This window comes from Podarcis erhardii (assembly GCF_964252035.2).
Source record: "Podarcis erhardii genome assembly, chromosome: 4".
Taxonomy (NCBI): Eukaryota; Metazoa; Chordata; class Lepidosauria; order Squamata; family Lacertidae; genus Podarcis; species Podarcis erhardii.
Window position 1 is genome coordinate 59,814,036 of NC_138508.1, and position 20,889 is coordinate 59,834,924.

Below are 20,889 nucleotides of genomic sequence, written 5' to 3' on the forward strand. Positions count from 1 at the left end.
TGAGCTCTCTTGAGGAAAATATGCAGCTGCCCCTATTGTGTGTGTGTGTATGTGTGTGTGTTTTGGGACTAAAATTCCCATCATCCCTGACCTCTGGTCCTGTTAGCTAGGGATGGTGGGAATTTTAGTCCCAAAACATACATATGCATGCATTAATATTCTCAGATCCAGGCACAACTGTGTAAGCCGAAATGTAGGAGGAAGCCATTCATGTCCTCTGTTGTTTTGTAACACAAGAAGCTATTGACCCGTTGCAATCTAATATGGTGTTAGACATATTTTACTTATTGTTGGGAAAATTATTAAACCCAACTGAATATTCTCATCCTAAAATATCAGAGTCCTGTACTTTTGCCTCAGTCCTTTTTTCTATAATGTAAGTGATTTGTTTTACTACAGAAGTATTCAAAAGAAGTTGAGTTTTCTTTTTTGACAACTTTGTCATGTATTATATGCCCCATCAGGAGTGTAAAGATATGTCTTCTAAAGAGTGGTTGGGAAAACCCAGCCAGATTGGTGGCATATTATTATTATTATTATTATTATTATTATTATTATTATTAGTTACAATACCATACTATTCCATTTGTTTTTAAGCAAGCCATGTTTCTTCATGTTGCCCTCCAAATGAACTGCAGAGTATGAAAAGCCCAACTGAATTTACAGATTATTATAGGAGGAAGGCCTCCCCATATACACCTGAAAGATAATAGCAAGTTTTCTATTCAGTTATGTCCCGAGATTTCAAAATAATATGAAAGAGAGGCCATTCCAAGTTACACACACACACACACACACACACACACAAACGTGTGTGTATCTATAGTATGTCCCACTTACATTTAAAGTTATAAAAAATAGACATTAATTTAGATTGTGTATTAACAAAATATGAAAACACTCGAGATTCCTGGTTTCCACATAATGCTAAGCCAATCCATGGTTTAGCACAGTGATGGCCAAACTTGGCCCTCCAGCTGTTTGGGGACTACAATTCCCATCATCCATGACCTCTGGTCCTGCTAGCTAGGGATGATGGGAGTTGTAGTCCCAAAACAGCTGGAGGGCCAAGTTTGGCCATCACTGGTTTAGCATGAACTTCAGAAGAGGAGAGGGTAATCATTTTGCTCCTCCCCTGTTGTTTTGCTGAGCTGAGCCATAGCTTGATTCAGTGTGTCATCTGAATCTGGATGCATGGTTTCACTCTCCCAGACAAACCTCAAACTGTAAACCATGGGACAAAACCTTGGATAAAGCTTAACATTAGTCTAGAGAGAGCTAAACTACAACTAGGTTTAAACAATACACAGAGCCAAACTATGGCTTAGTACAATATTGCATCAGGACCACCTGGGAGAAGCAAAGCAGCCACTTGCCTCTCTTCCAGACTTTGCACAAAGCTGTGGTTTGGCTTTGTGTGATGTGGAAAGCAGACCGGGAAAGAAAAGGCAAAATAATTGGTCATAAGCCTGTGGATATAACTGTTGACATGACTATATCTGTGTTCTGCAGTAGTGTTGTGTGATAATGAACCTTGTGTCTTATTTCAGAGAGATTCCCCCTCTACATCCAGACAGTCCCCAGCTAATGGCCATAGCAGCATTAACAATTCTGTTTCGGTAAGACTTCTAGACAGAGAGTATTCAGATCTTGTTGGTGCTCATCTACCATTCCTGTTATGATTACATGTTCAGTAGAAAATTGTGTTCTGCTGATAAAATCAAGAATACTTAGAAGTCTAATTCCCCATTTGCTCTCATTCAAGGGTTTACGCGACAACATAATCTTCTCATTAAAATCCCTTTAATGAGTTACATTCAACTGTAATGTAAAAATTCACTCATCCCTGAAATATGCTTATCATTACCCTCATCCTGACTTGCTCAAAACTAAACAAAAAGGCTAATTTCTATTTTCAACTTTTGAAGTGGTCTTTTGAAGCAAAATATTTGCACAGCAGGTATTTGGAGGGTTTTGGTTTTTTTAGACCTGGACATCTTTTATTTTTAAAGCTCTGTAGATTGCAGTATTGGTTTCCGCTATCTCAGTTAAGGAATTGGTGTGTCCTCTGCTGTTGTGGTATGTGCACATATTTTTGTGAAATATGAGCCTTGCCTGGATATGAAAAGCAAAAGGAACTGGCTTTAAACTGCATTTATAATCCCAAGCTATTAACATCACATCTTTAACACAAAGTACTTTCTTTTTAGTCATATGTTCAGGAAAAAAAGGTAGACACTGCTATTTTTTATCATTTGTTTTTCTCTGAACATATATGGTAAAACACTAGAAAGTACCTGTAGACAGATCTTCCTTGAGAAACACTTAGATAATTGTGCTGTTAACACATGTACTATAAGATGAGAAATGGTATCTGTTTCTGCGAACTTTCAATTAACGTCAATATAGACTGTTCTATATGTTGTTTAAAATACTGCCATTGTAATTAGCTACAGGAATAATTTGGTTTATGTATAAACACTAAGATTTATATGAATTAGAAATCTATTTAGACGTAACGGCTGGATACACAGTAGCTTTCAAATTGTAAAAACAATTTATTTATATAATTGTCCCAATAGGAATATAATTAGAATGTTGACTAAAAGAGGGGTCCTCCTTTGCTTACAGGTGCTTTTGTGTTGAAGATGATGAATTCTTATTGAAAGCACATTTTCTGTCTGCTTAATTTTTACCTGCTTTCTTCAGCTTGCTGCTAAACAGCCTGGATTTGACATTTTTTCCTATTAAATTGTTATTTCTGAAAATAAATTTGTTGTTAATACTTGCAAATTAACTATTTGCTTTGATACTGTTGACTGCTTTCAAAGTAAAATGAAGTTTTCTTTTCCTGGGTTGGCTTTGTTCTGCAGGACTTGCCATCAACAACACAACCCAAAGGACGACAGGTGAATAGCTATTCTACGTGGAAGCTTTCCTAATTTAGCGCCTTTAGTTTGTAGCAATCGCTCCTTACCATCTCAAATGTGGTATTCCATGATATGCTGACTTTAACTCTAAAAACTTTTCCCATTTTGTGTTTTACTCACCTAGCTGATTCATCATAGTTCCATTTTCCTGTGACCTGAAATGTAGTTGTATATTTTTTTTATTACAACTTTTATTATAATTTCTAATAGTAGCTAGATTCAGGACCATGTGATGTGTTGATGCCATCATTCTTCTAATGTTTCGTTTTCATTGCATCTTCATGGTTGTCGTTTGCTGCCCTGAAAATAATATTTAGGCATTTACTATACATAACAGTTTTTCATGTGTGGTAGTTGTGCATTCTTGAGTATTTTGGTCTTAATAAATACTAGATTTTCTTAAGTTTCATTATGCTGAGGAGGGGATGATTAAGGGACAGTTCTTACAAGCTGGAATTTTTTATTTATGATTATTACTCAGGTATCCTGATAATATTTGGCAATACCTTTAGAATTTATTTATTTATTTATTTATTTATTTGCTTGCAGGTTTATAAACTGCTTCACAACAAAAAATTACTGAAGTGGTATACAATAAAATAATAAATAAGTATTACAAACACCATGAACAAAGGAGAATAAAACCAGTTCTGTAGTTACAGTTATTATTGCACAAAATGGCTGGGTCACATTTCATGAAAAGCCTTTTAAAACAAAACTCCCTTTAGTTAAATATAAAAACAGCTAGGTGTTTGTCTGATTTCAAATGGTAACTGATTCCAAAGGGCTGGAGCTGCAACACTAAAAGCCTAGTTTCAACTGCATACTAATCACACCCCTGGGGCATGTGATACTTTTAGCAGTGCTCTATCTGAAGAGTGTAGTTCCAAGGCAGGGATATATGGGGTGAGGCAAGTTGTTTAGGACTTTACATGTTAAAAGCAAAACCTTGAACTGATCCCAATAGCATATTGGTAGCCAGTGCAGTACCGTGACAGAGGTTTATGTGGTGTAAACAGGGTGTCCCAGTCAGCAACCTAGCATCTATATTCTGCAACAGCTGCAGATTCCAGACTAAGCTCAAGGGCAGCCCCACATAGAGCACCCTGTAGTAGTCCAGTCTTCTGGGTACCAGGACCATACCCACAGTGGCCAAGCCGAGGAATAGACATAGGATTTGAGCTCTGTTTATGTGTCCTCATGCAGCCCACTCACGGCATTCAAACACCAATCTAGACCCTGATTCAGATATTACAAAGAAGCAATTGTGTGTCGTCATATTTTTTTTTGTCTGAATGTGCTTCAGTTTACATTTGCTTACCCTCAGCTTCATTTCCCATTTTAATGCTCATTCACCCAGTTTGAATAGATATCTGTTTGGAGCGCCTCACTGTTTGTTCTTACCACCCTGGACGAACTTGGTCACTTTGTTGCTCACCTGTAACTCTACATCATGACAAAGTTAAAACAAGCACTGGTCCCAATATTGGGGACCTCACATCCTGTCATTGTGAGAACTGTCCTTTTTTCTACTTTCGTCTTCCTGCTTGACTTGTTACTGTTCAGCCAGGTACCGATCCATTAAAAGACCTGTCCTCTCATCCCATGACTGACCGCTAAAAGTACTCAGATTCCGTTGATGACAAATTCCATAAAAAAGTTTTTTGAAAGTCGAAGTATGCAATATAGCCTAGATAAGTCCTTCCATATGATTACTGACACTCTCAAATAACTTTTAAGTTAGACAGAAGGTACCCTTGCAGACGCAATATTGGTCCTTTCCAGTCCTCAAGTACAGAGGCTGATCTTGGAGGTGTTAACAGATTTTTGTTAGATCAGCTATTTCATGTTTGAGTTCTTAGGAACTCATAAAATGGATATCACCTGAATCCAGGGATTTGTCTGTTTTTAATTTGTCAATAAGGGACACGGGTGGCTCTGTGGGTTAAACCACAGAGCCTAGGACTTGCCGATCAGAAGGTTGGCGGTTCGAATTCCCGCTACGGGGTGAGCTCCCGTTGTTCAGTCCCTGCTCCTGCCAACCTAGCAGTTCGAAAGCACGTCAAAGTGCAAGTAGATAAAGAGGCGTTTCCGTGCACTGCTCTGGTTTGCCAGAAGCGGCTTAGTCATGCCGGCCACGTGACCTGGAAGCTGTACGCCGGCTCCCTCGGCCAATAAAGCGAGATGAGCGCCGCAACCCCAGAGTCAGTCACGACTGGACCTAATGGTCCAGTCGTGACCCTTTACCTTTACCTTAATTTGTCAATAAGACCCAGAATTTCATCTCTTGTCATCACTGTTTGGCACAGTTCCTCAAATTCCCTTTCTCAGAAAGTTAGTTCAGCTACAGGGATCTGTCCTACATCTTCCACAGTGAAAACAGATGGAAAGAATTCATTCAGCTTCTTCACAATTTCCTTTTCTTCCTGTTAATACATCTTTAACTTTCCTGTCTTCCAAAGGTCCAACTGCCTGTCTAGCAGGTGTCCTACTTCTAATGTATTTTTTCCTTAAATGGTTGCTCTTAATGTTTTTAGTGATACGCTTCTCAAAAAATTCTTTGCATCCTGTATTGTCTGCTTGCAATTCATTCCAAAACATCACTTGAACAAACAAATTATTTCAAACTAACTCATCAATTTCAAAAATAGTAGCATCTTTATTAAAAAAAAAAAATCCCAAGACTTGGGAAAATACAACCAAGAATTCCAGATTTTAAATTAGTATATATATTTAATACAATACATGTTGAATCTAAGGACTAGATCTTTTCCTTCTCTCAGTAGACCTCTGGCCATCTGACAGCAAAATTAGGCATTCCTTTTATGATTCTGTCCTTCTTGTCTACAGCTGTCATGACTCCTGAAGGCTGGAGGTGCATGAGGGAGAACTGAGGATTAAGACAGGACTTGAGATGATGTTGAAGAAGTTATTGGGGAGCCCAGACAAGGAATCGTTGAAACAGGGCTTTATAGACTGGCTTTCTGTCAGTTGCTTGAGGTCTTCAGTTGGGGTGGGATCTGCCGTGGGGTCCCAGTCCTCTTCCTCCAGGGTCTTGGTCAAATGGAATCTTAACATACATAAAAATGAAAGATTTAGAACACAGGAAGCTGCCTATAGATATGCCCCTAGTAATATAGCTTGTATTCAGCACATAGTAAAGATGCACTGTGTGCATTATTATTTTTCATCTTCTGAATTAAAGTTTTTGTTAGTTAAGGTATCGTCCATTAAGTTATACATATTTCTATTTCATATTTTGAGTAACTAGTAACAATATTTTAATGCAAACAGACAAAGAGGTGAAGTAGAATTTCAGAGTTTCAATGGAATGTTAAAGCACTCCAATTAAAGGCTTCATCAAAATCATCACCACAATTCTTTCCAGCTTTTTCTGTTTTGTTTTCAGCCGTCATTCTTATGTCTAATACTGGTATCTTCCTAAACCTGGATGCAAACAGTGATAGTTAGATTATAGAGTAACATTTCACCTGTCAGTTCTAACCATATTAACATTGCATTGTTTTCATAAACTCCTGTTTTATAGATATATGTAAGAGCACAATTTGAATATGACCCAGCAAAGGATGACCTCATTCCCTGCAAAGAAGCTGGTATCAGATTTAGAGTTGGTGATATTATCCAGATTATTAGCAAAGATGATCACAATTGGTGGCAGGGTAAACTGGAGAATTCAAAAAATGGAACTGCAGGCCTCATTCCTTCTCCTGAGCTTCAGGAATGGTATGTTTGGAATTTTATAAAATTAATATGTCTGTAATTTAAAATAAATTGGTCTGTCAAAATGTGCCTACGGTTTGAAACATTTGTTCCCATTTTTCTGGCAAAAAAGGTGTTTGATTTAGTCAATTAAATTGGTCATTCAGTCTAGTGCTCAAAACACACATACACTGTTATAGCAAGAACATGCACATATATCCTGAGACTACTCCTGGGAGAGGTAAGTGGTGGTAACACTGCAGTGATAAGATCAGTCCCTGTGGAACTTATTCAGGCAGCCTCTTTGTGACAAAGAAAAGAAAAATTGGTCTTACCTGAAGTGTAGTTTTGGGAGTGGAGCGTGGTTTCAGCGGAATGGGTGTTTACCATGTCTCACAACAAGGTGAACACCCATTCCATTGGATACTAAACAAACAATTCAGTGAAGACGCAGATGAGTGCTGCCACGACGTTTTCTCATTGATATTTTGAACAAGTGCTGTGGACAATCCATGAGAAATTTATGGTTGAAAATGGTGTTGCATTTGCCCTTCCTTGGCTAGACTGCCAGGTCTACTAAACCAAACAAATTGTTTGGGGAGAGTTGTGTGATTCAGCAACCATTTTCCCCCACCATCTTTAAAATAATAGTGAGATTAGACACTAGATAGTAGCTGTATAAATTACTGCTTATACACTAGCCTTCAGAGGGCTTTTATCATTGCTGTCATCTGAGGCAGCAGCAGCTTTCTCTAATTTAAAAATGTATTGGTAATCCCATTCAACAACCTGCTCTTCCTTTTAGTGTAAATGGTTGCTAACATTTTCCCATACACCATGTTGGCATCGGACAAATAAGAGGATACTTTCAGTGCCTCTGTTTGGATACTACCATGTAGTAGCAGTGTCCAGATCAGATTGAAGACAATGTTGTTTTTCTGCAAATGCCTTGCAAAGCAAGTCCATAACAAACTGCAGTTAGTTCACATAAGTGACCAACCAGAGAGGGCAACAACCCCTTGCCTACGCAGAAGAGCTCCACCAGATGGCATGGCATTTGTTTCACTCCCATGGCATGACCTTCAAATGATATCTGTGTTGTGCTTAGTTTGATTCGGCCTGAATCTTACACTGCTTGCCCTCAGTTGCTTTTCCTGCTGCTTTAAGTTTCTTAGCAGTTCAGTTACCAAGGAGTAGCACCTTACAAAAGTGTGAGAAGAGAATGCCTAGCTGCCACAGCATTGTAGCCATACTCAACTTTTGATTTCATATATCAACCATTCTGTCACCAGAGTGACCTTTAGTATCAATGGATAAATCCTCCAAATAATTCTGTAAGCCAAAGGATCCATCAGCTTCTGGAGAAGTACTGCAAAGAGCATGAACTGAGACTACTCAGGCCTACATAAGGTTGTGGTCAATTCATGACAAAATGTATTACAACGATACCCTCATACCCTGGCTACCTAAATCTAGGATGCTGTTGTTGTTTAGTCGTGTCCAACTCTTCATGACCCCATGGAGCAGAGCACGCCAGGCACTTCTGTCTTCCACTGCCTCCCGCTACAGAACACTTAATCAAGAGTGTATCCTGCCTTCTGTGTGTGGTTTCTAACTAATTAATTAAACTTACACCCTAGTCTTCCTCGGAGGAGCTCAGGGCAACTTATATATGGTTCTTAGTCAGCACCCCACCAAGGCAGCTTCCAAGATCATACTTGTTAGATTTCAGTAGCAGAAATGCATCATATAATCTTAGGCCATTATCTGGGTTTGTAACACATCAGCATAGCCAAATGATTGTCATAGCAGCCATGAAGTTCCTGCTAAAGGCTTGATAATAGCAAACCTGAAGACCAGGTCTGTAATTAGGAAGTCTCTAAGATAAAATCTCAGTCTCAGCCTTATCCTATATGTGGATATAGTCTGTACTGGTTATCTACTAAAAGGAAGGCTACCACTGTAGAGATCAGAGATGTACTCCGTACCCAAATTGTGGCTGATGTTGCACTAAATGACCAGGTGGAACAAACTTGACCACTATGGATTAAGCAGCAGTCCATCCTGCTTTTGGCAATGCGAATGAAATCAAGGCCTTCCTTCGTGTTTAGACTATGAAGGTCATGTAATTTAAGTTTGGTTTACAGATCACCCTGCTATTGGAGGATTGTGTTCATGAGAGTTGCCCCAGGAGCTCCCTCCTGTCTTCAGTCATGACAGTCGGTAGCCATGGCAGGATGAGAGGCTTTGAGAAACTGGAGTACCTTCTGCCATGCCCTGTGCTGTGACAGATGAAAAGAGCCACAGCTGTCAGAGTGCTGCTTCACCCCTGCCTTAGCTCCTCTCAGCAGCTGCAGCTATCTTTTAAAGCAGCAATAACTCATTTGACTCCATGGTGGCTGCTGGTGTGGTAAACAAGGAATTGGTGCTTTGAAAAGGGTCATCAAAAATTCCAATGTGAAAGCTGGGAAATGAATTTTAATCTGTCCTGCAAAAAAAAAAAAAATGGTGGGGGAGATTATGTTAAAGATAAATATTAACATTGCTTCATTTAAAAAGTAATCTTTAGTAACAAGCTGATAGTTTTTTCCTCTTCACCTACAAGGCGAGTGGCTTGTATTGCTATGGAGAAGACTAAACAAGAGCAGCAGGCAAGCTGTACTTGGTTTGGAAAGAAAAAGAAGCAATACAAAGACAAATACTTAGCAAAGCACAATGCAGGTGAGAAAAACACATAAAGCACATAAAGCCGTATTTAACATTGCTGCATTGTTCATTATCAAGTAAAATTTTTATTTCACCAGTGTCTCTCAGTGGAAACATTTAACTTAAAAAATCCAGATATTGAAGCGTAAGAAAGCATAAGCACTAAACAGATACTGGTGAATAAACAATATATGGGAAAAGCAATGGTTAGCATAAGTTGAATATGGAAAATGTGCTGATGCATCTGGGGCAAGATCTGCATCTTGGAGACAGTGTTAGGTAATCTGAGATGTTGTACAAGAATGTGTTTGCATCTCTACAGAATTTGCATATGCAGTTGAACTTCCAAGAAAATACAGTGCTCTTAAGAAATAAAACAGTTTTAATAAGTTTAACATTATGCATATCTTTTGAGAGTTAGTGTAATTTATTACATTTGATGCTTCTCACATCTGAGGAAGTCTCAAAGTGAATTAGCAAAAAGAGAGAGACTGGGTACATCATGGATTTCATTACAATGCAACTGAAAATTATGCATATTTTCATCTACTGTATGTTTGCGTTTGGGGGGGTTATATTTTAAGTTTTTGTGTTAAGACATTTCGGTCTAATGTGACTGTGGGCACTGTATTTGTGATGAAGATGTATTGTGGTACTCTGACACTCAGACAATTAAGCGTTATAGGGCACTTCTAAATTCTGGAACTTGCTTAAATATACAATTTGTTGTACATTTTTCATTCCTTTGCTATAGTTGAAGGAAGGGATTTTTGTTTTTAAGGAGTTTGGGAAAGGGCTATAGAAGAAAGGGTGGGAAATTTGGGACAACCTAGGTACAGTTGCTGTTGTGGGACAGGGGAGGAGAGGAGCAATGAACATGACTGAGGAGTTTCGATATCTTGAATGTGACAGTTCCAAGTTCTCACCAAATTTGGAAATATTTCACCAGAACTGTGCACACATTTTGAGACACACACCCCCAGACTCTACATTTGGGGGCTATTCTCTAAAATATATTATATGATTGCAGCAGTGAAAATTCCTGTAAATCCTTCCCCCTTGCTTTTCATGCTAACATGGACACCTCCCACTTTGTCCTTCAGTGTCTTATGCAGAGTTGGAAATAGTATCTAAGCATTAGATACAATGTATTGTGAGTGGGCATCTATTGGTGCAACAGAACGGATATTTTTTATAGTCAAGCTACACATAGCTACACTGACAAATAGAAAAGGACAATGTAAATATTCATAAGGGTTGCTTGTATATTAAAGACAAAAGTTCCTTTCATATTTATTAGCATAATTATTTCTATTCTATATGTTTTGCTCCAAGCTCCTAAAATTAGGACTGTGCCTGTTTGTTTGTTTGTTTGTTTGTTTGTTTGTTTGTTTGTTTTAAAAATATTTAAGTTTTTTACAAAAACAAGTTGAAGATTAACAGTAATAGTCAAAGTGTGAAAATATAGTTTGCATACATATTCCAGTGTGTGGTGATAAGCTCCTGTGTATAACATCAAATCTTCATATGAGACCACAAGCAGTTCCCCCATGGCCTGCAAACTCGTGTCACCTGAATGCTAGATTGAAATCTACTGTGAATGTTTTTCTGAAGTGGATTTTCTCACACAATACTCTGTACTATTCTGCTGTGTTAGTTACCAATATAAAGCGCAATAATGTACTTCAAAATGGACCATTACCTAGACAAATCTGTTTTGTGAAAAAACTGTTACAATACAATCAGAGGCAGTGAATTCAGTGTGACTTCCTTCTAAATGATCTTAGGATTAGTGCATTTTAATTTGGACCATCTAATGCAGAAATCACCATGTTCCAAAGCATGCTCATTAAAATGTGGAATTTGTCAAAGTATGGGCAGGCAATTTGGAAATTTCTTCATATTGCCGGTGGGGTGCATTTCCTTGCATAGAGTCTTATGAAAAACTCAAATGTGTTTAATGTAACAGGAATAAAATTCAAACAGTAAATGTTTCAAATTGGAAAGGCCCAATCTATCTGAGGTAAACGGTGTTAAGTGCGATTGATTTCAGCACAGAGATTTAAGCATGTGCTTAACTCACCCTCTGAAATGAATGGGATTTAACAGTACTTCATTTGAACTACCGTACTTCATGCCCCCAGTTCTCCTAATATTCTAGGTTTGGTGGGGATTGGTCCATTCATAATTTATGGAATCTAGGAGTCTAGTATTTATTATGATGATGAGTCACAATAAGTTGTAGGTAGTTGTACATGTATTTTAAATCTGAGGCAATAACAAGTAAGTGCATAGGCAAAAATGGAGTCACATAACTTGGATACCTGATTTGTGTGTCATTATCTTCTTGCCTGTTTCTTGTGCTTTGGCTGAATGAGTGGTCCTGTCCCTACTACAGTCTCTTATCAAAGAGAATTTGAAACTGCTGGCTGATAGCAGAAACTTTCTGGGTGTCAGACACCAATCCCCCAAAATAAATTCAGAGTTCTTTGTGCTTTGCTGCTACCATAGAGATTGTCAGGACCCCTCAATCTGTGTGTTTTTAATATATTTGGGTTTTAAAAAATGCTATGGAATCTGTAGTGTACAGACCAGTTGCTAAAACCACCTCTGAACCCTTCCTCCCTTAATTCTTTCACGCCCCATTGTTCCACCTTTTCCTTTCAATTACTCAACCTTTGCACATGCGCAACATCTCATTCTCAATACTGATGGGGAGGCATGTTGCTGCCTTGTTAGTAATGTGTTTTTTAATTTTAAAAAAATGCAACTTATAAATGGTGTCCTCCGAACAAACCAGATGGCTAGACACATACTTCACAAGGAAAGGAAAGCTCTTTAAAATCAGTTCCAAAATTCAAACTGGTTATTTTTCTCCTCCCTTTGAATGGTATCCAATGGTGCATTTCCACAATTGGAAGGAATCATTCCTTTTGCAGAAGCATCTTTGATATAGTGGAGAGCTCCACTGGCAAGAAGAAAAGAGGGAATTATCCTTATAAGTCTGTGAAGTGGATTTAAGCATTCAGGGGGAAAGGGCATTCTATCCTACAAAAAATGGGGAGGAAATAGTCCTCTAGATCAAACTGTTCCCTGAATGGAAGGACACCATGGAATTCAACCCTGTATTTATAGTGTATAGGCAGTATTTCCTACCTTCTCTCCCATTTCTGCTATCTCTGAATTCCTTTTTATCCTAGTTATTTTAGAAATTCTGGCCATGAGGCTCATTCTTGCCCATCAATATCTACAGCTAATTTGAAGTGCAAGTTATTACTTCTAAGTTTTATTTTAAAATTATAAAGTAAGAGTGGAATCTAGTGCTCTGTGAGTGGATTTCCAGTTGCACACAGAAGCATTGGATACAACCCTGAATTTATAAAGGCCAAGTGTTGTGGGTTTCTTTTCTCTAAATACCAGACCATAGGCATATTCAATTATTTGTCTGGTAATGCCAGTGACAGCAACTTACAGGACAGAGCCAAGTTTTTATAAAACATGCTTATCATTTAACGTGATTTATTTGCCTTGTGTTTAGACTATTGCATGGTGAAGTTTATTTTGTGCATATACTTTTATTTTACTAATATATTATGAGCCATATTTCAATGACCCCTGTACATTTTTCATGCTGTCTTAATCCCAATGGCCTCTGTGCATGTAAGTAACCTGTCAAGTGACAATGCCTCTTTATTTGCTTCTTACGGTTTCCTTTCAATAACTCCTTTTCTTTATTAGCTAGAAGTGTAGAAGTGTTTAAAAGTTCAGTCTGTAAATGTGTCCATGTACTCCTGAATTTGTGTTTAAAAAGTCATTTCTTCGTTTCTGTTGGAAACCCCGAAATTATTAGTGTTCATGATTATTTACCAGAATGTTTTATTCTGTTTGTTTTGTAGTTAAGGAACTGTGTTCTGTTTTCACTAAGGGTGGTTCTACTCTTAGCAAATATAGCAAGGGCCTGAAAAATACTACCGGCTGACCATTTTTGTTCTTATTAGCATGATATATTATTTTGGGGAGCTGGAGTGAAGTTTTTCAGAAGGGAAAATTTTTTAGGACTTAATATTCCTAGTTACTGACTTAGGTGGGATATTGTAGAACAAGCTCTTTGATTTTAATAACCTGAGGATATAACTGACACACATTCTTGGTACATGGCAATATAAGTTCTTGAGATATGTTTAGGGATAACACTGAAGAAATGTTAAAGATGTAAATATTAATATCCTATCAAAAAATACCTGGAATTTGCCTGGAAATGTTTTTGAAACTAAAATGTTTCGCTTGCTGAAGTAGATATTGGCTTTTAATTCATCAAGTGTTTATGGCCCACCTTTTGATCTCAAGGGACACCTCTGCCACTGTAGCAGCTATATGGTGTGTGGGGTTTATTTAAAAAAAAACCTGAAAGCTTTCTGACATTCTTGACATAATATTGCTGTATCTGGAGATAGATTTGGTCCAAACGTAGCCTTCCACAAATGAGAGGGGACCCTCAGCTGGACAAAATGGGCTGAGATCCAGTGGAGACTTCCCTTGGAAGAAGGGGAGGGGGGAATTGTCATTCATTTCCCCACTCCCTCTGCAACCCTCCTTGCCCCTCCTCATGCTCTTCCGAGGCTTCCCTGGTCCTCCAGAGCAGCTTGTTGGGAGGAAGGCAGAGGCGGCTGCCTGGAGAATGGGAAAACTGACAAATGACAAAAATAATTTCCTCTAGCAGGAGAGTACTATGGACAGAATTACACCTGCAGTTAGTCTGGATCCGCCCACTGACTGTCCTGTCCTGGAAATACATCTTTCCAGCTTTTCGGGGACATATGACTGAAAAAATGTTTGGATGTCCTGGTTCTGAATCTAAATTTAAAACGGTACTCTAATAAATTGATTAAAGTTAAGCCATGCGTACTGTTAGGTCCTCTTTTTTTCCCCAAATCATAGAATAGACAATGTTTAATAGAATGGCTTCTTCACTATTAACATCATCATAATTTAGTTTTTCAAATATATCCTTACAATTGGCCTAAATCCTTCAACTGACAATTGTTTTCTACAGAAATTATTAAAACACCAGAAACCTGTCATTATTGGCCACAAGTAAGGACAGGGTTGTTAATATGATTTGCTGTATCATAGCAATTGACAGTGGTTTGAGATTGCATTGCAGTAAACATAAGGAAAATTGAGAACCTTTACTAGAGTCATATTTTATTAAATGCTTGAATTATGGTGGTGGCTTTATAGTGTGCCGTGAAGCCATCCTCTGTCATCAGATCTTTACTCACTGTCTGAAATTTAGAGAGCATGTTAATATAAAATTAGCACTTCTGTGTGAAGAGAACTCTACTTACAATTAATCTGATAAATTTATATGGAAGAGTAAGTAAAACAATAAAACCAAACAATTTAATGCATTTCCATAGTTTTAATAAAATCTAAATCTTTATTGTCTGTGTAAGTAGATGTTCTCATATTTGTATTCATCTGTCTACAAACTTTATTGCTCATTTTCAGGAATCCCAGAATTTTCCAGAAGCACTAATTTTTTGTAACGTGCATAGTGCATGATCTCAAATTCTTAAGCATGCAATTTGAAATATGATCTTAATATTGAAGCAAAATTAGTTTGTTTAATAAATTGAAAGAAGGAAATGGTTGGTTAAAATATTGGTTTAGCTTATAAATTTGACATTTGTGGATAGTAGATTCGCTATACTTTTTCACCTTATTTCTGGCTTTTGTTTTCTGTTTCAGTGTTTGATCAATTAGATCTTGTCACGTATGAAGAAGTAGTAAAATTGCCAGCATTCAAAAGGAAAACACTAGTCTTACTAGGTAAGTTCGAGTATCATTTTTGTTCTACAATTGAAATTTAAACAACATAATTTTGAATCTCTGTGATAATATTAAATTTCCTTTCCTGTAGGAGCACATGGTGTTGGGAGACGACATATAAAAAATACACTAATCACAAAACATCCAGACAGATTTGCATACCCTATTCCACGTAAGTAACTGTGTTATGAGGCAGATAGCTGCATATTAACTACTTATTATGATATACCTAATTTGTTACTTTCCAACAATTGTAATTTGACTAAAAGCTAAATATGGTGGTGGTTTTCAGAGTTCCTCTACCAACTCCATCCATCAAGTCCCTTGCCACCTGCTTCACTTTGTGCATTCTGTAAACCATGTATGGAATATGGCCTGAATTTACTGTACACTGGAAGCAATCCCCAGGCTGTTTGCAGTCCTGCAGTCAGAGGTTGACCATAACTAATGCACAACTTTTATGTTGGAAACCGCCCTGCGATCTACAGATGAAAGGCAGTATACAGATTTAATTAATTAATAATATACATTGTTGTGCAATAAGCAGAGAGCAAATACATTGCAAGAGATGACTGCAGGAGAAGGTGCCGCATGAAGAACGCACCTGATAGTTAAGAAGGCAATTTCTCTTTCTCTCTACACCCAGTAGAGATCACTCTCCAGGATCTCAGGAAGGAATATTTCACATCATCTACTACTGGAGATTGCCGACAACTATCTTCTGTGTGCAAAATTATTTTATTTATTCATTCATTGCCCTTCTGCCCAAGCACCCAGGGTGGTTTACAGTTTAAAAGGCCTACAACAAATGATACAGTATGTAAAGTTGGCTTGGGGGGTGGGGAGACTGCTTGACCTCATGTTCTCTGTGCCTCACCCTCTTCTTCCTCCTCACGGGTGTTTTGTGTCTGGGCCCTGGGTGGTCCACCTAGAGCAAGCCCTGAGGTTGTCTTTGCCTTCTTTTTCCTCCTCATAGGGCAGATGGTGTCTATTGGCTCTGTAAGTGAGGGGGGACACCCCAGCTAGAGTGGGCCCTGACAACAAGCAATGGGCACTGCAGAATTGTAATGAGGATTATATCATTATGTAGTTTCAAGTGAAACTTCTTTCATATACCCCTTCCAGCTGATTGTGGAAGAGGAATACCTCAACAGCACCAAAGAACCCTAGTGCAAAAGCAAAATACTTTCCCTTATAAATTCACACTGTTTTGTGATCTGTCGTGGCAAATTTAGTCAATTTTTCCTATTCTCTTCCACCTCCAGCCCTAGCACGACTCCCTGGCTGTCCGCTTCTCACAGTACAAATGTGGAACTTTCACCCAGCCACGTTTACAATAGATACAGCTATGTATAACTAGAACATTAACTCACCTATACATTTTCTGAGGTTGAGATATTATGAACTGGGGGTAGTAAAAATATGGGGCTGCTATACTCGTAATAAAACCATTTTAAAAAAATTATTCTAAAGAATTGCTTTCGGAAATGTTTTCTTCAGTGTTCTGCAATTTAAAAAACATCATTCTTGTTTTCCATAGCATGACAAAACAATGTAAAAATACTGAAATAATTAGTGGTAGTCTTTGCAAATACAAATATATGAAGGTGAAAAATAATGTTGTCGTTTAGTCATGTCCGACCCTTCGTGACCCCATGGACCAGAGCACGCCAGGCACTCCTGTCTTCCACTGCCTCCCGCAGTTTGGTCAGACTCATGTTAGTTGCTTCGAGAAAAATAATAGTCCACCGTATTTACTTATGAATGTCTTTGGCATCAGAATATATGGACGGTCTATAATCCTTTGGAGCAAATTTTGAGGGCATGCAAGGATCTGCTGCAAAGGGGTTGAGGGGAAGTTAAAGTCCTCTTACATGAGCAGAAGTCTTCTCCACTTGCTCATGGACAGCATTGGTAACCATCCTGTATGTATGTCTGTATTATAGATTGGGTGTGAAACATGGGGAGTGAACAAACAGCTAGTTTCAGTGTTCTGACTCTTGTAATTACAGATACAACCAGACCACCAAAGAAAGATGAAGAGAATGGAAAGAATTATTACTTCGTATCACATGACCAAATGATGCAGGACATTTCAAACAACGAATATTTGGAATACGGTAGCCATGAAGATGCAATGTACGGGACAAAACTGGAAACAATACGGAAGATCCACGAACAGGGATTAATTGCAATACTTGACGTAGAACCTCAGGTAGATATAGAAGTGACTAACTCATTGTATTACAAATATATAACACGGTTTTATTTTTTGCGCTAAATTAACACATTTGATATGTTAATGAGCTTTTCTTCATATATGGACTTGATTGTTAAATTATTGGTATATATGAAAAACATATGACATTTTCCCACAAAATGAAACAGAGCTAACTATGTATCATTTTTATGAACATTTTTGTCTCTTGCAAAAAGAAATATGAAACAAAAAGTCCATCTGCAGTGTGTTTTACATCCCAGGTGGGCCACAAAAGTTTGTGAAAATATTTTCCAAGGGTGCCCCTAATTATTTAGGTAATCAGTCCAGTACACTGTCTTGTTAGTGGGGTGTAGCCACCTCAGCAACAAGGATGTTCCATACCCGTTTAGAATGTGGGTTGACACATAGACAAACCTTATTGTCTTTGAAATCATTGCCTTTGCAACATGATCCCTGATCAGCTGGGATCATTCAGGGAAGAGAACCTGGGGAATGTAAAATGCCGCTGAATCAGCAATAGAGGGATAAACAAGCTGTGAACAGCAGTGTGAAAGGGTGCAGCTAAGGGGCTTGTGGGGGAACATTTCCTCACGGGGCTCTTGAAAAGACTTCATACATAGCCCAAAGTGTTTCTTGCTATTTTTCAAGCACTAGTAAGAACAGTTGCGGAGGGAAACAGTATTTTAAACTGCAGGTTGTCTTATGGACAGTAGGAATTGTGCACACAGGTTCTCTCATTTGTATAAATTGCAATGATATCAGCTTGAGTACTGGTTTGCAAAATCTTCAACATCAAACATCAAATACCTACAACTGTTGCGACCTGGTAGTCATTAGCAGTTAAACATACCTGCTATTCCTGGTTACCTAGTAGCAAATGAAAGCCCCTTCACCTAGTTCTCTGCACATCACAGAGAAATCAAAGGTGGTAAAGATCTCTTCCCCTCTTGCTGTCACTCTCCTCAGTTCTCTAGCCTGCTTCCAAGTGTCACCAATGCCTGATACGAACAGAAAGTCAGAGGACAGGTGGGGTCAGTGGGAACCACAAATAGTGTCTGCCTGCCAAGCCCAGATAAAATTGGGGGCCCTTGTATTATATTTAATTCATTTTTTACATTCAGTAGTACCATTGACAGAAACAAGTTCTAACAATGCATAGACATTTCAGGCACTGCAAGGTTGGAAACACTTACCAGCTTAAAATTTGGCTTCCAAAAGGATCCAGAATCATGTTTTGTCTTCAAATGTATTACAATGTATGCCATGCTCCTCCTCCTAAAATATTCTTTCCTTAGGCCCTGAAGGTCCTGAGGACTGCAGAGTTTGCTCCTTTTGTTGTTTTTATCGCTGCACCTACAATTACCCCAGGCATTAACGAGGTAAGACTTTTGCAATGAAATCACATTTGTAGAGTACTTAAGAATAGGCACAAACAGAAACTTCATCCCTATTTGACAGAATTTAATGTGATAGATAATAGTGATGAATGAAATCTTGATGAAGAAATCTTATATTCATTATTGTTTCTCTGTACTGTAATGGAAGTTTAAGACTACGTCCATTCATTCATTTTCCTTTCAAATCATCATTTGCATAAATATCCCTTTTTCTTTACCTGCTTTACCTTGTTTTAAAACCTACCTTAAAAGCACATATTTCTAAGGACATGTCTGTACCACTCATTTCTGCACAGTCGTTCACTGAAAATGCATGAGAGGATGATGGAAGTCTGCCTCTCTGTTTTATGTCACTGATTGTCCCTAAATAGAAGTTCACATCAAGTTTCTTTACACACAGCTAGAGAATAACCTTTTAAAATACAGTGGTGCCTCGCAAGACGAAATTAATCCGTTCCGCGAGTCTCTTCGTCTAGCGGTTTTTTCGTCTTGCGAAGCAAGCCCATTGACAGCTTAGCGGATTAGCGCTATTAGCGGCTTTTAGCGGCTTAGAAAAAGGGGGGGAAAGGAAAAAAAAACCCGCAGGAACTCGCAAGACATTTTCGTCTTGCGAAGCAAGCCCATAGGAAATTCGTTTTGCGAAGCACCTCCAAAACGGAAAAACCTTTCGTCTAGCGGGTTTTCCGTATTGCGAGGCATTCATCTTGCGGGGCACCACTGTATATAGATTTAGTTTGGACAATCTCTCGTGATGTGAAGACATTATCAGAGCTTCTTTTCCTTTTAATCTTTAAAACAATTTAGCATACTTACATTTATTGGGAAAGTAGGAGTTTGTTTTTTTACTTCGTCCAAGCCCAGCTCCTTAAAACTTCCATATAGATCTATTTTATTCATTTCATTTTGTATCAAGTATCAATAGTTGGTGTCTAGGTGTAATTGTATATATTTTGGTATTGCGTTTTATAAAAAGCAAAATGCTGAACTCGTGATTCCAAGATGGAGCAAGCACCTGTACACTGAAATTGTATGACAGAATTGTCAGAAATTGAAATGAAAATAAGTGTAAGATGTGGTGATGTCACAGACATATCCTCCTACATGACTGCCCTTGTTTTGTTTATTTTTCTTGAATTATCATTTTTACTTTTCTTCTCATTTTCTTGCACTTGTACTAATTTTATCTAGCTGCCAAAATGGTGCAGAAAGTTGCCTGTAAGTACCAGCTTAGGAACCAATAATATATAATCCTTATTATTTTAAGTTGCACAGTGGAAAGGTGCCAGACATGGACAGGAACAGGAATTGCATTTCAGTAATGATGTCACAGACCAGTGAATGCACAGGTTACAGTCCATGCAGGAGTCTCAGTAACAGTGTATGAAGGAAATATTTCATTTTCCCAAATATAAAATTATAGTACTTCTATTCAGTGCTTCTTTTCTAGAAAAAAAGGGTGACAGTTTTTACCATGATTCTCTTCCTCACTTTTCTCTCTCTCTCACACACACACTCTCCTGTCCCCCCCTCCATTAATTAAAGGCCCACTTTGTGTGCCCCTCTCACTTCTCCAACCTCTCCCTCAACCTTGTCCCTTCTGCTCTTCACACCTACCCAACATCCTGCCCTCCCCTTCTCCTTCCTTCCCCTCCTCCCAGCCACCAGCCACACCATCCGCACTCACCTCTATGGCTTGCCCCAGCCCCAGAATGGAGGGCGATGGAGCCTTGTCCGCCTTCTCTCCCTCCCACCCCGTACACATGCAAAGAGCGAGCAGAGACGAAAGGGAAGTGGTACTCGCTCAGCCGCTTGCAGCACTGCAAGGCAGCAGCCTAGGAGCATGTCCAGGGCAGAAGAGGGGGAATGATGCAACCTGTTGACGGAGAGCAGCAACTCCAGCCCCAAACAAGGACCTCCTTTTCCTCACTGCCACTGCCTCAGCCTCCTGCTTTTTGCAATCCCCCTTTTAGCCATGCTTGCTTGCTTGCTCTCCCCACCCTCCATATACCTTATTGCAAGATTGGTGGGGGGGGGGGAGTGCCAGTACTGCATACTGTTGAGTACTGCCAGAAAAAAAGCACTG

At 38.6% G+C, this 20,889-nt stretch overlaps 1 protein-coding gene across 13 annotated transcripts in view; it reads left to right on the top strand.

Moving 5' to 3' along the window:
• CASK (calcium/calmodulin dependent serine protein kinase) overlaps nt 1-20,889 on the top strand; it is a 125,515-nt gene that overhangs the window by 101,735 nt on the left and 2,891 nt on the right. For 5 of the 13 annotated variants that reach the window (XM_081858576.1, XM_081858571.1, XM_081858579.1 and 2 more), the window contains 8 exons: nt 1,551-1,619; nt 2,874-2,909; nt 6,478-6,674; nt 9,256-9,371; nt 15,108-15,188; nt 15,280-15,360; nt 17,201-17,403; nt 18,705-18,788. In XM_081858576.1, the coding sequence (XP_081714702.1) occupies nt 1,551-1,619; nt 2,874-2,909; nt 6,478-6,674; nt 9,256-9,371; nt 15,108-15,188; nt 15,280-15,360; nt 17,201-17,403; nt 18,705-18,788 (867 nt within the window). The remainder of the gene's footprint in view (nt 1-1,550; nt 1,620-2,873; nt 2,910-6,477; nt 6,675-9,255; nt 9,372-15,107; nt 15,189-15,279; nt 15,361-17,200; nt 17,404-18,704; nt 18,789-20,889) is intronic. The other 8 variants (XM_081858577.1, XM_081858581.1, XM_081858580.1 and 5 more) reach the window with 5 other exon arrangements.